Source organism: Xenopus laevis, chromosome 6L, assembly GCF_017654675.1.
Source record: "Xenopus laevis strain J_2021 chromosome 6L, Xenopus_laevis_v10.1, whole genome shotgun sequence".
NCBI classification, from domain to species: Eukaryota; Metazoa; Chordata; class Amphibia; order Anura; family Pipidae; genus Xenopus; species Xenopus laevis.
This window is the reverse complement of record NC_054381.1, coordinates 79,733,126-79,749,009: the sequence shown is the minus strand read 5'-3', so window position 1 is coordinate 79,749,009 and position 15,884 is coordinate 79,733,126. Positions and strand designations below refer to the sequence as shown.

General features: G+C 41.9%; 1 protein-coding gene across 1 annotated transcript in view; it reads right to left on the bottom strand.

Annotated features, from left to right (window-relative positions):
• Positions 1 to 11,210, bottom strand: part of ube2ql1.L (ubiquitin conjugating enzyme E2Q family-like 1 L homeolog) — a 93,441-nt gene extending 82,231 nt beyond the window's left edge. The window contains exon 1 of the mRNA XM_018267685.2: positions 9,738 to 11,210. Coding sequence (XP_018123174.1) covers positions 9,738 to 10,580 — 843 coding nt within the window. The 5' untranslated portion in view covers positions 10,581 to 11,210. The remainder of the gene's footprint in view (positions 1 to 9,737) is intronic.
• Positions 11,211 to 15,884: the final 4,674 nt, after the last annotated feature.

Here is a 15,884-nt window from a genome sequence, read left to right as displayed (position 1 = left end):
GGCAGCTGCTTTGATGGCAGCTTGTGCTGCACTACAGTGCCCAGACTGGGCATGGCACATGGGCTGGGCTGTTGTGGGGCTGGATGCCCATGGCCAGAACCACGGCCTCTTCCTCGGCCACCCCTCCCTATCCCACCCTTCTTCCCACCACCACCACCCCTCTCCCACGGCCCATCATATTGGGCAACTAAACTAAAAAAAAAAATAAGGGGGGTTTGGATATTTGGGGGAAGGAAAGGAGAAAAAAAATAAAACCCTCAACTAAATCCCCTCAGCAGAAGTGTGTACCCACAAGGTGTACACACACAAGCACAGACAAAAACAAAGACGGTTAGCCCTAAAAAGGGCTATTGGGTGGTGAGCAGGCAAGCAGAAAAGGGAAAACAGTAAACTGAAATCCACAACCTCCACTTGCACTGACTCAGAAAAAAAAGCTCTCTACACAAACTCCACTAGCTAAATCACACACAAATCTTTCACTACCCTGCTCTCTCTACCTCTACCAAAAACACCACGAGTAATGGCCACCTCTGCAGCTCCTTATATAGACAGTGGGACGTTCAGTTTGTCGCGCGTCTTTTTTTTTTACGCGCGCTCTCAGCGTCACGGCTCGTCACGCAACGAAAATTATGATGCGCGGCAAAATGAGCCACGAGGTGAATTTTTGCCGCAATTTCACAAAAAATTAGTCCGCGGCGAAACGCAGAAATTAGTCGCGAATTTATTCGCCCATTCCTATGCTTAATAGTGCAATAAATAATCACTTATTTACATTTACAGTTCATGGTATTGAAAAATATAGAATTAATTGGTAGCCCAGTAAAATTAATTAAGAATTAATCATTTAAACCAACTGCTCACATTGCATGAAATATTAGGTAGGAAATGAAATAAGGAGGGGTGGAGTTGTCCCTAGTTCTACTGCCTGATTATTTGCTTTCCCTGCGACACCACAAAGATTGGAGAAAACAGGGTAACCGTTACTGTGGTCTCGTTGTTTACCTGCCCTATACTGTTTAGAGAAAACCTAGGCAAGAAGAGAAGGTTCAATGTGAAGGAAGCAGTTCCTCCCAAACGCCACCCCACACTTAGGAAGTTATTTACTAAACCCCAAATGTAAAAACCCCCAAAAGAATCGTGATTTTTTTTAAATAAAATTGGACTTTTAAAAAATAACAGATTTTTTCGAATTTATTAAACCCCAAGGATGGAAGAGTCTGAATAAGAAAATTCGACATCACTTTCCCTAATTAATGTAGATCTTAAAATACATGCAAAAATAATCGCTGAAAAGTTAAAAAAATACTTACCTCTACTCATTCTTTCTGACCAATCAGGATTTGTCACAGGGAGGGTAGGGAAAGACAATACTACTAAGGTAATCTCCTTAATGCATCTTGCAAAAAAGGAAAGTGTCCCATCCCTCATCCTTACCACAGATGCGGAAAAAGCTTTTGACAGAGTCTCTTAGGCATTCTTGGACGCCACTCTGTCAGGATTTGGGATGGGACACATAATGAAACAGAGGATATTAGCACTGTATAAATCTCCCACAGCTAGAATAAGAGTTAATGGCATCCTGTCTTCTAAAATTGAAATCACTAATGGTACAAGACAGTGATGCCCACTCTCCCCTTTATTGTTTGTAATGGTGTTAGAAACTTTACTATCACATATCAGGCAAAACCCAGACATCACAGGCATAATGGTCAAAAATAAGGAATATAAAACTTTATTCCACTGTTGAAGGTTTTGGAACCTCAGAAACTGAGGTTGACATGGTTTGGCAGGATACAAGCAATTAAAATCATATTAATGCCAAAAATAATATACCCACTTCAAGTGCTCCCTATTCACATACCGAGAGCTTTCTTTTCCTCACTCAAATCTATGATCTCTAGATTCATATGGCAGGATAAGAGTCCTAGACTTAAATACAACAATTTGATTTGTCCCAGGGAAAAAGGAGGTCTAGCAATTCCTGATCCATACACGTGGAGAGCAATCCATTTGGTACGAGTACTAGCTTGGCATAGTTCAAAAGAACCAAAACCATGGATAGAGATTGAAAAAGCTTGTAGACATTCTGTTAGAGAATTTTTTATGGGTTAACAGAGAAACGGCTATGGAATATATCCGGAATCATCCAATTACAAATCCGACATTGGAAATCTGGTTCCGACATAGGGAGGTACTTAATCTTTCTCCTAAACCTTTACATTACAACCGGTGAATATGAATCCAGAGTTCCCACCTAGTTTAGATCATGGCTCTTTCACAAATTGGAAGAATTATAACACCACTCCTACCAAGCTTAAGGATTTTTTTAGGAAAGGGACAAGAATGTCTCTGGCTCATATACAGAGGAAATGGGGAAGACACCCAAGAGATCTATGGTGTTATAATCAATTAGCCCACTATTTGAAATCAATCACCCTAACTGGTTGGGAACGAGAAAACACAATTTGGGAGAATATAATGGAAGGACCGCTCCCAATAAAGAAACCTTTATCTGTCACCTATAAGCTAATAATACAAGCGCAAACTCCCCTTCACTCACCTTGTCTTAAAAACTGGGAGAAAGAATTAGGGGCAACTATCCCTATAGAGACTTGGAATAAAATATTTAAATCTGTACATAAAAGTTCCATAGCATCTAGGACGAAGGAGACGATGTACAAGTTGATAACCAGATGGTATTACACACCAGTTCGCTTAAATCAAATATATTCAACCAGTTCTAATCTATGATGTAACCTTTCTGAAGGCACTTATCTGTACTTGTGGATTGAATGCCCTACGTTAGGAGAGTATTGGATGTTGATATCCAATGTCATATGGAAACTCACTGACATCAAAATTAGTACTAACACCCTTTACTCATATTATTTTACCTAGATGTTAGCTCTAATAGGGTGGTGCAAGATGAACTGTTTCTTCATCTTATAAAGGCAGCTAAAGCACTGATCATGTACAAATGGAAATCCTCTTTACCTCCTAAATTTATAGAATGGATAAAGAGGGTTGAGGAAATTAGGAAACTTGAGGAAATTGCATACCTCTTGAGAAAAGACAGTGAACACTATTGGTCTATTTAGAAGCCATGGATAAACTTTACTATAAAGGAGAAAGATTGATGACCTCTTCAAAACCCAGTAAATTGCAGCTTAGCTCGCCAATAACTGAATTCAAAATCACACTTCTCCAAATCCCCCCTTTACATATAAATAAGATATGGCCCTACTTAGATAGAGCTGATTAGACTAGACCTGCAACCCACAGAACCGCGGGTATACCCGCACCTGGAACTTCTAAACGCAACCCCCAGGGTACCGCAGGTTTTTGTGGGTAACCCGCGGGTACCTGACCCGCTGCAGGACTCTACTTTGCGTTGTCCTATTAGTAGTGGTATTTTAATTGTTGCAACAAATACAAACTCCCTGTATTCCATAGAGCAGAACATACAGAGCAAATAAATAAGAAACCCTGAGAGGCCAATGGAAACATTTCAGTATGCATGATGTTAGAACAACTGTATATATATGCTTAACACTAAACAAACAGTCATAAATTGATAAATGATACATTGATTTGGTTTACTTTTCAATAGAACATTAATTGGCACTTGTAATACTTGGATCCCATTTTCTGCTACAGATTCCACTATTTCAATTGACACATGACTGTTAGGGATGTAGCGAACTGCCGATTTGGTGTTCGCGAACGCCGTTCGCGAACACCGGCAAAAAATGCGAACGTTCGCGAACAGTTCGCGAACTTCGAACACCCGCTAAAACCGTTCGATTCGAACGATCGAAGGATTTTAATCGTTCGATCGAAGGATTTTCATTCGAATCGAACGATCGAAGCCATTCGATCGAAGGATTTTCATTCGATCGAATGCTTACAATCGTTCGAAAGAATGGAAATCGTTCGATTTTTAGCGGTCGAAGGAATTCGAATGGTCGAATGGTCGAACGATCGAACGCGAACTCAAAATGCGAACGTTCCCAAACGTTCGCGAACATTCGGCGGACGCGAACGGTCGAAGTTCGCGCGAACTAGTTCGCGGGCGAACAGTTCGCTACATCCCTAATGACTGTGACAATTCAATTTAATTTCTTGCTTTATGACAAGAATAGATTTCAATTTCGATATTTTTAGCCCATCTCCCACAGGACAAAGCAGGATCCAAATATTTACAGAAACATATAGTGAATGTAGATCCTATTTATCAGAGAACAGACTGGACATAATTCTTCTGACTCTCAACTTTCTCTTCCTGCTTGCAACATGGCCTTGCTTTAATATATATTTATTTGTATTCAGGTTTTGCTGGTACACACAATCAAGCTTAAGGTTATGCCAAAAAAGTACTAAAATGTGCTGAACGTTTCTTTCCTGATAAAAATGCATAGGCTTGACAACTACCTATAAAGCCCTATGCTGTTTTACTCTCATCTATTCGCAGATTCTAGAAATGATCTTCTAACTGCCTCAATCTCTGTTGTCTACTCCAGATATTCTAACCCAAGTAATTGCATCATCCCCTCATATTACCTATTCCAAGCTTCCCAACCACAACAAATATTTTAATGATTTAACCCATTAAGATGGGCCAACTGTTGATTGCCTTATCCTTGCTTCTTCACTGAAGTAGCTTTCAGTTCTCACCAACATTCTCAATCTATTTTTGCTTAGCAATGGTCAGTTACATGGAATATACAAGAATTGTATGATATGTGAATATCCTAAAGCCATTCAAGCAAGGGGCATGGCTGGAGTTGGGATGCACTTATGAGATATAAGTGAACACAATAAATAGTGAAGCAGCTAATTTTCCATTAATAATTCAGCCCATAAGTGCTTAGAATCTAATTAAAGTAAATGCTTTGGTTGTAATATAAAATGTTCCTTTGCAGTATGCCTATAAAAGTTTGACTGCCTCAAATGGACTCAATTGCAAAGCCTGATAGATTCAATAACCAGGTGCTGGAAAATAGTTACATAGTAAGTTAGGATGAAAAAAGACAAATGTCCATCAAGTTCAACCTTTTAACCTGCCTAACTGCTAGTTGAACCAGAGGAAAGCAAAAAAAAAAAACCCCCATCTGAAGCCTCTCCAATTTGCCTCAGAGGGGGAAAAAAATCCTTCCTGACTCCAAAATGACAATCGGACTTGTCCCTGGATTATCTTGTACTATGAGCTATCTTCCATAACCCTGTATTCCCTCACTTGCTAAAAAGTCATCCAACCCCTTTTTAAAGCTATTGAATGTATCAGCCTGTACAACTGATTCAGGGAGAGAATTCCACATCTTCGCAGCTCTCACTGTAAAAAATCCCTTCCGAATATTTTGCTGGAACCTCTTTTCTTCTAATCGGAATGGGTGACCTTGCGTCAGCTAAAAAGATCTACTGGTAAATAAAGCATTAGAGACATTATTATATGATCCTCTTAAATATTTATACATAGTTATCATATCACCCCTTAAAGGAGATGGAAGGTCTTTGTGCAGTTGGGGTGCCATACTGTGATTATCTAACCCAAAGGTTTGGGGCAAATTCACTAACCTCTGGAAATTCTCCAGCGACGGCTTCGATCACATCGCCACACTTCGGCAGGTGAAAGTTCGACAGGACAATGCTAATTCACTAAAATGCAAAGTTGCGTCCAGGGCTACCGTTAATTCGGCAAGCAAAGCGAAGTTGCAATAGCATTGGCTAATTTGCATACAGTGGGAAGTTAAATTTCAATGGACGTATATGTTGCAGCATTTACACTACACAAGCCCAGGGAACCTTAATAAAAAATTAGAGTTGTTATAATGCCCTACACATAAGCCCAGTGTATAGTTTATTTGCCATATGTTAGGAAATGTAAGGGAGAAGCTGGGTACCCTAAAAAATATTTACGATCTTTTGCAGCCTATCACCCTGAAAAACTGAAAAGTCGCCAGCGTTTTTTGGGAATTTTCACATTTTTTTTGAGGAACTCCTATCTACTCTATTTCACTTCACCTGGTCTGAGGTGGCAAAGGCAAGTCTGGAGCAAGAAGTAACGTTCATTAAAATCCGCATCATAGTGAATTTGCGTAGTTACGTCCATTCGCCAGAGTGAAAATTCACCTGGCGTTCGAGTGTGAAGTAGCACTACAGTCTATCTCCTTTGCTAGCAATTTACACCAGGGCCCGTCCAGAAATGACGTCACGTTAGTCACTTCGCCCTTTAGTAAATTTGCCCCATATAGAGATAAACAGAAACAGAAAAGGTGTGAAGGTGTCAATGAAAGAAGCCAGATGTGGGAAGTGGAGAAACAATGAAATATAAATGTTATTAATAGTATTCATCATTAAGTTTCAGTAACTCTAAAAGATAACATATACAATGTTGGGATTACAATGACTTTAGTTCTTAAGCAGAATTAGGCAAGGGTCAAAATGTCCTTCATGGCTCTCCAAACAGCTACCGTACAGTATGTCTCATATAAAAAAATACTTTTACTGCTGAGAAATATTTTATTTGCAGGTGCTGTGGAAACAGATATAACCTTTATGGCTCATTTATCACAATAGTGGCAAGGTATGCAGAGTGCAAAAATTAGTGCATAGTGAAATTTGTGCCCTCAATGCACCGTTCCCCCAACTCCTGCTGCCAACATGAGCAAGAAACAACTTTTTACACTTTCTCCCTACAAAAGGGATGGCAAATAAGCAGGATACATCATACCTCCATGTGAAAGGCTAGAAGTGCCAGAGGGTGCAAGCCACTCTAAAGCCCTCTCCTAAACCACCAGGTATTAAGTTACAAACTTCCTTATCACCCACGGTGCTGTATTCTGGGCCTTGCACGAGATATGAAGCTAAAGGCATGGTCAGCACGGGTGCAGGTAGCAGCGTATATTTCCCCATTGCTGCAAACACAAGTGCCCTCTGTCGCCGGTTATGAATCTTTGATTCCTGAGCACAGATGGCTTCAACTATGCAGACAACAAAGGCAGCACTCTCGGGGAGTTATGTGGCAATTGGTATACTGTAAATGAGCATTTCAAGGTACAGTATAATCTCTGACCTTTGCTATAAACCCTTCCTGCAAAATGCCCATCCACATATGTACCCAACTGCAAAGTATCTGGCTGTTTGTGAGGCAATGATGATGACAATGAACAAATGTGGGCTGCCTAAGATTCCATTATGACATCCTGCCTGAAGATAGTACCTTTGTATCCTCAAAAGCTTGCTAAAAAGGGTGTTGGCTATGACAGACACATACAGGCCCCTTTTTGTGTTCCTTTTACTGTATCAATTTGAAAAGGCACAAAACTGATTTATGCCTTTTGACTTCGTACATCTCAGCCATTTATCTTTTTTTTGACTCCCCGAAATGTGTTCTTGCATTAACCTTTTAGAGAAGTTAACATTAAGATAAGTGATACTTAGAAGAGGAAATTTTAGTTTATCAGTGATTTTGGTTATGATAACAATTATGAAAACTATCCCTGCTGGAACTCAGGTGTTTAACATGATCTCCAAGTGAAATTGAGATTTGTATAATATGCACCAGACATTGTAACAGAGCACCGGGATTAGTGCCAAATGTAATAGATAATTTGAGATGGAAAGACTCTGGGCACTGCCAACATTTAAACAGTGTGTGTGCTTGTGGGGTTTAAATTTATAAACTAACACCTGGAAAACTGGTCTGACTGATAGGCTGATTTAGATACTACTTTCCTTTGTCTTAAAATGTATCTGTTTCTGTGTTTCTGAATAAAAAAATCTTCTAAACCATGTTAATGTTAGGTAGCCTAAGGCATTTGTCTAAACCAGTGATCCCCAACCAGTGGCTCAGAAGAAGGATGTTGCTCTCAGTGGCCTCAAAGCAGGTGTTCATTTTTGTATTCCTGGTTTGAAAGCAAGTTTTGGTTGCATAAAAAACAGGTGTACTGCCAAACATGCCTGCCCACATAGGGGCTACCATATAGCCAATCACAGCCCTTATTCGGAACCCCCTATGAATTTTTATCATCCTTGTGTTGCTTCCCAACTCTTTTTTTACAAATGAATGTGCCTCATAGGTAAAAAAGGTTAGAGATCCCTGGTCTAAACCATGACTATCCAAGGTCTGCTGAGGTCACCTACATGAAAACACATTCTCTACTTATAATTGTGTATTCTAGCATATGTGCCCATTATCTACTGGTAGATCCTAAACTGATAGATCACGGAAGTCCACAAGCAGTTACATGACATCATACTTCATGGTACTTACCAATATTCAGATTTTAATGAAATTATTTGGATATGGGTGATTTTTATTTAAACATGGCAATATATTATTTGTTATAGTATTGTGGCACTCATATTATAGGTGTATTGCCTTAAATGGATGGTTTATCTTCAGGCCTTGCTCATTTATATATCTTGATGGAGTGTGTTATATATTATTATTACAGAGAGAAAGATGTTATGGATAAGGATACCTCAGAACAAATACATACTGTCTGGGTTAAAGGCCATTAAAACATAAATAGGATAGGCACTATTTATGGACTATCTCTGTACACACACAAGCAACTAAACACGCACACTTAAAATTAAGGTTTATATAAAAACACCCTATTGCATCTACTATTAAGCCTGCTTACATATTATTATAAACATTATAAATGGACATGTGTTTTAAACCAAATCGAAAGGATAAGTCATACATGTTCTGCCTTTCTGCCTGTTCTGGGTCAGTCCTTCCTCTCAAATTCTGGATGTAAATTCCACTCAAGCCAATGAGCTACAACGTAATGCATGTAATATTTTGGCTGCATGACCAGTGCTTTAGGAGCCCAGTTATATTCCACAGCCTTGTAAAATGTGCTGCTATTTATTTTTTCACAGAATGTTCTAAACTTTCTCAGCTTACTATTTTAGGGCAAGCATAACTAATTTATGATGAATATATAATTTTTATCATAAAAAGGAGAGACATCCATTTTCACGTTTGGAGGTGCTTAGTGTTCCTCCGCACTAGCAGAATCTCCCAATACAGCACATGGAATATACTGTAATAGGCGTCTCTCCTAAAAAGGAAATCATTAGTGTTCTGTGACTGGGCCAGTTAACCCCAAAGCAATAACTGCATTTGGTAAGGTTTCTAGGGCAGATGTTTATATTCACAGATGGCATTATTACAGAACAATAAGATCTTACTCAAAAGCACTAGCTCACGAAGTCTGAACAGTGACAGTGATTGGACCAGTTTTTTTTGGACAAGCAATTTTATTAACCAAATGGTGTCATAGAGTAACATCATGCTATGCGCAGATTATCCATATAAACCATAAATACTCTATTTTATATGTCTCTATACCTATTTGCCATTTCTCCCAGAGATGCTGCAACTCATAAGAATACAAGAAAATACTGCTCTGTAATTGCATAAACGAATCCATATATATATATATATATATTGTTGAACTCGATGTTTCGATCCCACACAGGGATCTTTGTCAGGAGAGATTATTTTTTTTTTGTGTGTGTGTGTGTGTGTGTGTATATATATATATATATATATAGTTATAAAAAGCCAACCCCATTTAGCTTTTGTTGAACTTCAGCCCCCAACTGTAATTTACTATTATTCTGAAAGCTGCAATTTGCATACTGCTGAAATGCATCAGATTGGGCATTCCTGTAAAACTGAAGTACCAAGAGAAAGTTGTCTGTTGCGGTTTCATGCTTACCTGTCCTTTGACAAGGCTGGCAGCAAATTGTCTCATCACTGCTTCCACTGTGTAGGCACTGGACCATCCTCTGGGAGTGAGCAGCTCCATGCAGATTGCCCCACCATCCAGCACATAGCCATTCTCTAGCCTGGGACTGAGCACTCGCATAAAGGGAGGCGAGAAGGGGAAGTTGTCAGGGAATGTCAGATTGAGCAGGATGGACTCTGTATTGGTCTCCTTCATGTCCTGCCAGAGGATGGAGTCCTTGTCCACCTGGTGCAGTTTAACATTCCAATCAAAGAGGCTGTCATCCACCAGCTCCACAGAGATAAAGTGATCATTCAGCTTGCGGATGTCTTGTAGCTCTTTCATAAGCCTTCTGCTCCTCACCTGAGTACAATGTTGTCGATTTGGGGGCCCCAGGGGTTGCAAGGAAGATCCCCCGCTTTGTTTCCCACCTACCACTCCATTTCCTGCAACACCTCCTTGTGGTTTGGGCTCCTTGGCAATGGTCGGAGTGCTGGTCTCTCTACCGGTATTCTTTTCCTTACCACCTGCAGTATAGTGCTTGTCCTTGTGGCCTTGCTCAGCCTTTTTGCCCTTGATCTCAGGCTGGCCAAGGATCCCATCAGTAGTTGTAGTGTTATTGCTGCAGCAGCCACTGCTACCTCCCCCACTGCTCCCACCACCCCCTCCTCCTGCTGAGCCTCCTTGCTGATGCTGCTGTTGCTTGTTGATGCTATGCTTTCCCCTGCTACCCTTCAGCGATCCTTGCTGGCTACGATGATGATGATGCTTAGGGTCTTCTGTGTCCCTATCGTGAAGACGAATCAGTCCTATTTTCCGCAGCAGAGTAGCCATTTTCTACGTTATTTTGATACCAACCTGTCTCCTTTCTCAGTGAAGAATGGGAGAGCAGTGCGATTCTTGCCCAATGTGCTTCCTCAACTTAGATCGCACCTAGCATTGCAGTACCAGTCAGATGATCAAAGGCAATCCATAACAATTTTCCTGTTTATACACTGCATAAATCAAATTGTAGCCTGGGACTGGGTTGCTTAGGAAATCCAAGCAGGTAAATGCACAGTGGCTGATTCTAGAACACTGGAAAAAGTGGATGAGTCTGTTGTGACAGCAAGGTTGCCTTGCTTGGCCGCTCCTCAGTGGATTAATCCCCATTCAGCCTCCTACAAATCTGACTCCCGTTTCCTTTTTATGATCATCAATGGTGGCAGCTTCGCAGAGTCCCTCTATTAAATACAGCCGTGCTGCCAGCACGTCTCTCTCTCTCCTCCTTTTCTGCAGTGCCCCAATCACTCTTTTTTCCACTCTTCTCTGTTTTCACCTCCTTCTGGTGCAGTGAAATAGTACTAATCCCCTGCCAGCCCTATCCCTTATGTTTCTTATCTGCAGACCTCACAAAAGAGGGGGAGGGCTGCTGTACAAGGAGGGGAGGAGGGAAGGAACACTGCAGCTCACATGGAAGCAGCAGGCAAAGCAGACACACGACTGGCTACATTATAATTAAAAGGTCCTATGATTAATCCACTGGCAACTCCCAGTATTCAGATGTGTTTGGCCTGCCCCTTTCTCCTATCATCCCCCCATTCATTACCTGTGCTGCATCTCAAATAACTGGGTTTGCAGCTATTCTGCATTATCTGACCCACAAAGACATACAGTAGCTGAATTCTTTATCTGTAGCTACCTAAGGTTTGAATCTTTTCTGGCTCACAAATTTATCCTCCTTGTTTCAACATCCTATATATATTGTAGCATGGTTGGGAAAATCATAGATGGAAAGTATATCCCTCCCAGAATTCTCTATGAAGCTGTGCAGAGGGATGTGAAAATGAGGCTCTGAGTAGCAGGGAGGTGATTAGCCTCATCTGGAGTAAAAAGGTGAGGTCTCAATTAAGGCTGCTCTCTGCCCTGGAGAGAGAGAAAGGAGAGCTACTGGGGGGCTGTGTTAAAAGTTTGCATAGTAACTGCATGTTACCTGTGTTCAAAGCATAAGGACTTTTATTGCTGGGCACAAATTTACAGAAAGAGACAAGTTATCTGATAGCAAGGACTGGCTACCAGCTACTGCCTTAAGTGTTGGGGGAGCGGCTGCTTCCAGGAGAAAAGCACAAGGAATCTCCAAAGGACTGTGAGCTAACAGTTAATTTTGTTTGCTGGACTTATTGCCCAAGTGGGAGACTGTGGGACCTTTGGGAAAGGGACATTTTCATTTACCAGTACAACTGGACTATTTTTGTTTACTGCCTTCCCAAAGGGTATGAACTGTTATGTTGGTGTTAAAGCTGCTGTGTTAAATAAATGCACACGTGAGATCAGCTGGAAACCTGTGTACTGTCTACTGTCTGCGTGAAAGGAGCTGCTGCTACTACCTAAAGAGCGATTCCCCCACAATTGGTGCTTGGATGCGGGCAGCTCCTTAAAGAGACAGTCATATTAAAGGATCGTTATATCAAGCACAGTAGGGTGACTTTCACAGAACATTGCCAATATGGAGGAGATTCTAAAAGAACTTGTAAAGTCCAATGCTCAGCAGCAGCACACCAATGATCATCTGCTGCAAGCCAACGCTCAGCAGCAGCAAGCCAATGCTCATCAGCAGCGGACTAATCAAATACTTGCAGAGTCTGCTCAAACAGCTTTAAAGGAACAGCAGGCTATCAACAGTCAGCTTCTAAAACGGATCGAGACTGTGGAAAAATCCCAAAGTGGATCAAGAGAGCCCATCTCTGTGTATAAAAGAGTGCAAACCTCTTTACAAAAGATGACATCAGAGGATGATGTGGAGGCTTATCTCGCCATATTTGAAAGAGTGGCAGAGCGGGAAAAACTTTCACCTGACCAGTGGGCGGGGGTGCTTGCTCCCTTTTTGTCCGGAGAGTCGCAAAAGGCTTATTTTGATTTGAATCCTGAGGATGCCCATCAGTACCAAAAGTTAAAAGCGGAAATAGTGGCCCGGTTGGGAGAAACCCTGGCTATGAGGGCCCAGCGGGTACATGCCTGGACATTTGATTTGGTCAAACCTGTAGTGTCTCAGATGTTTGACCTAATACATCTTGTCCAAAAGTGGCTACAACCAGAGGAATTAACTCCTGCACTAATAGTGGAAAGAGTGGTCCTGGATCGTTTTCTCCATGCTTTACCCGTTCGGCTGCAACGTTTTGCAGGCCAAGCTGATGCAACTGATGCTAACCAGATGGTGGCCCTGGTGGAGCAGTTTCTTACCACAGAGGATTTTCTTCAAAGTTCAACAGCTAAAAGTGCTGGCCCTAAGAGTCAAAAGGCACCGGGTATAGGTTAAGACATACCAACCACTAAGGGGTGGAAGGAGGCCCCAAAAGGTGGAAATGATTCCATGACCAAGCCATTGAGAGGGCAAAGCCCTAAACCAGACCTGCAAGTGAGGGATAGAGGACAAGTAATTTGTTGGCGCTGTCATGAGCCAGGGCATATGGCAGCCAGTTGCCCACTTACCCTGGAACCCATGGATTGTAGCACTGCACAACCACATTTGTCCTTATTTTCTAAGCCTGTTTGTATTGCCCAACCTGGTGCAGAAGTGGAGCCACAAATGTGTACCGTCAAAGTAGACAGGCAGGAAGTTTCTGGCCTTCTAGACTCTGGAAGTCTGGTAACTTTGGTTCATGCCAGCCTGGTAGACAAGCAGAAGCTACAGTCATACCAGATGGGAGTTATTTGCATACATGGGGATGTTAAAAACTATCCCACAGCTTCCCTCTCCTTTGAAACGGCTGGTGAAATTTGCATTCATGAAGTGGGAGTGGTAACAAATTTAATGCATGATGTTATTTTGGGACGTGATTTTCCTGTGTTTTGGGACTTGTAACTTTTGGGGTAAAGTAAAAGGGTGCGAGGAGGGAAGTGTGCCTCCAATGTCTATTTCCCCAATATGTCCTGAATCTTTAGAATCTTGGCCTACCTTAGCAGGAAGCTAACATCAGGGGAAAGAAATTATGCCATTGTGGAAAAGGAGTGCCTGGCCATTAAGTGGGCTCTAGAAGCCCTAAGGTACTATCTCTTAGGGCGCCAGTTCAGGTTAGTGACTGATCACGCTCCTTTAACTTGGATGGCGCAAAACAAAGAGAAAAATGCCAGGGTCACCAGATGGTTTCTGGCACTACAAAATTTCAAGTTTGTAGTAGAACACAGACCAGGGAGTCAACAGGGAAATGCTGATGCTCTCTCTAGGGTACACTGTCTGGTGGCCAAGTGTGCTCAACCCAACAAGTTTGAGCAGAGGGGGAGGATATGTAGCATGGTTGGGAAAATCATAGATGGAAAGTATATCCCTCCCAGAATTCTCTATGAAGCAGTGCAGAGGGATGTGAAAATGAGGCTCTGAGTAGCAGGGAGGTGATTAGCCTCACCTGGAGTAAAAAGGTGGGGTCTCAATTAAGGCTGCTCTCTGCCCTGGAGAGAAAGGAGAGCTACTGGGGGGCTGTGTTAAAAGTTTGCATAGTAAACCATGTTACCTGTGTTCAAAGCATATGGACTTTTATTGCTGGGCACAAGTTTACAGAAAGAGACAAGTTATCTGGTAGCAAGGACTGGCTACCAGTTACTGCCTTAAGTGTTTGGGGAGCGGCTGCTTCCAGGAGAAAAGCACAAGGAATCTCCAAAGGACTGTGAGTTAACAGTTAATTTTGTTTGCTGGACTTATATTGCCCAAGTGGGAGACTGTGGGACCTTTGGGAAAAGGACATTTTCATGTACCAGCACAGCTGGACTATTTTTGTTTACTGCCTTCCCAAAGGGTATGAACTGTTATGTTGGTGTTTAAGCTGCTGTGTTAAATAAATGCACACGTGAGATCAGCTGGAAACCTGTGTACTGTCTACTGTCTGTGTGAAAGGAGCTGCTGCTACTACCTAAAGAGCGATTCCCCCACACAGTGTATGTTGTGCTCTAGGGCATTGTTATGATAGTGAGCCATGCATGCCAAGTACTCTACTGGACCTTAGGTATCCCAGTGCAACCCTTGCTCACTAACTGCCAATCTCCATGCAGGCTAAAACAGAGACTAGTGGACAGGCCCGGACTGGCTATCTGTGAACTCGGGCAATTGCCCGTGGGGCCGCTCTGTTTCCTGTTCAAGTGGGCCGCTCCTGAACAGAGAAATCAGTGTGTTTCCCCCTCCGTCGCGTTGAATGAAGGCAAGACCAATAGGGCAGCTTCAATGTGGCCCAGCTTGAAGCACTCGGTTGCCGTATAATCAGGAGGGAGAGAGAGACTCTGCTGCTGTGCTCTGTGACAGCACGCCTCCTCCCCCCTCGCAGCTTCGCTGGACTGTGCGGTTGAATAGGAGACGTCACAGCTCGTCATGTGACTCGTCTCGTCTAGACCTGCCTCTCTGCATTGTGATCCGTCGGCATGTCAGCTCCTAGTAAGAGGTACTGCTCAGTAGGGGAGGTTAAAGCTATAGACACGGGAAGGGAGCGTGTGAGAGGGATCGCTGACTGTTTATTGCTAAAAATATACTAGCCACAATCTGATACAATCTGGACTGTTGAGGGGGGGGGGGTTGGGGAGTTCTAGTTCAACAAGTGCTTTGTTTTTTAGTTTAACTGTTTATTGCTAAGAGTGTTTCGTGCTGCGCAGGTACCAGCCACAATCTAGACTTTGGGGGGGGGGGACTTTGTGAGTTCTAGTTCAGCGAGTGCTTTCTTTTTTGGTTTAATAGTCATTAAACCAAAAAACAAAGCACTCGTTGAACTAGAACTCACCAAGTCCCCCCCCAGATTGTGGCTGGTACCTACGCAGCACAAAACATTCTTAGCAATAAACAGTTAACCTGAAAAACAAAGCACTTGTTGAACTAGAACTCCCCAACCCCCCCCAACAGTCCAGATTGTATCACTTGCATATCACGTATCACTTGCATATTATAAGAAGTAATATACCCCATACTATAATGGTGAACTATTGAATTCTTGTAATTTTTAAATAAAATGTTCAAGGCTTATAAATAAATGGCAAATCAACAAAGTGGTTAATATAGACACACTAGATTTATGTGGTGCCATTACATATTTTACTGTACTATAATGTAATAATAATAATAATTAATGAATAACCATATTTTACATTAATTACAGTTAAGTGAAAAAAGGCAGCCCTATATGC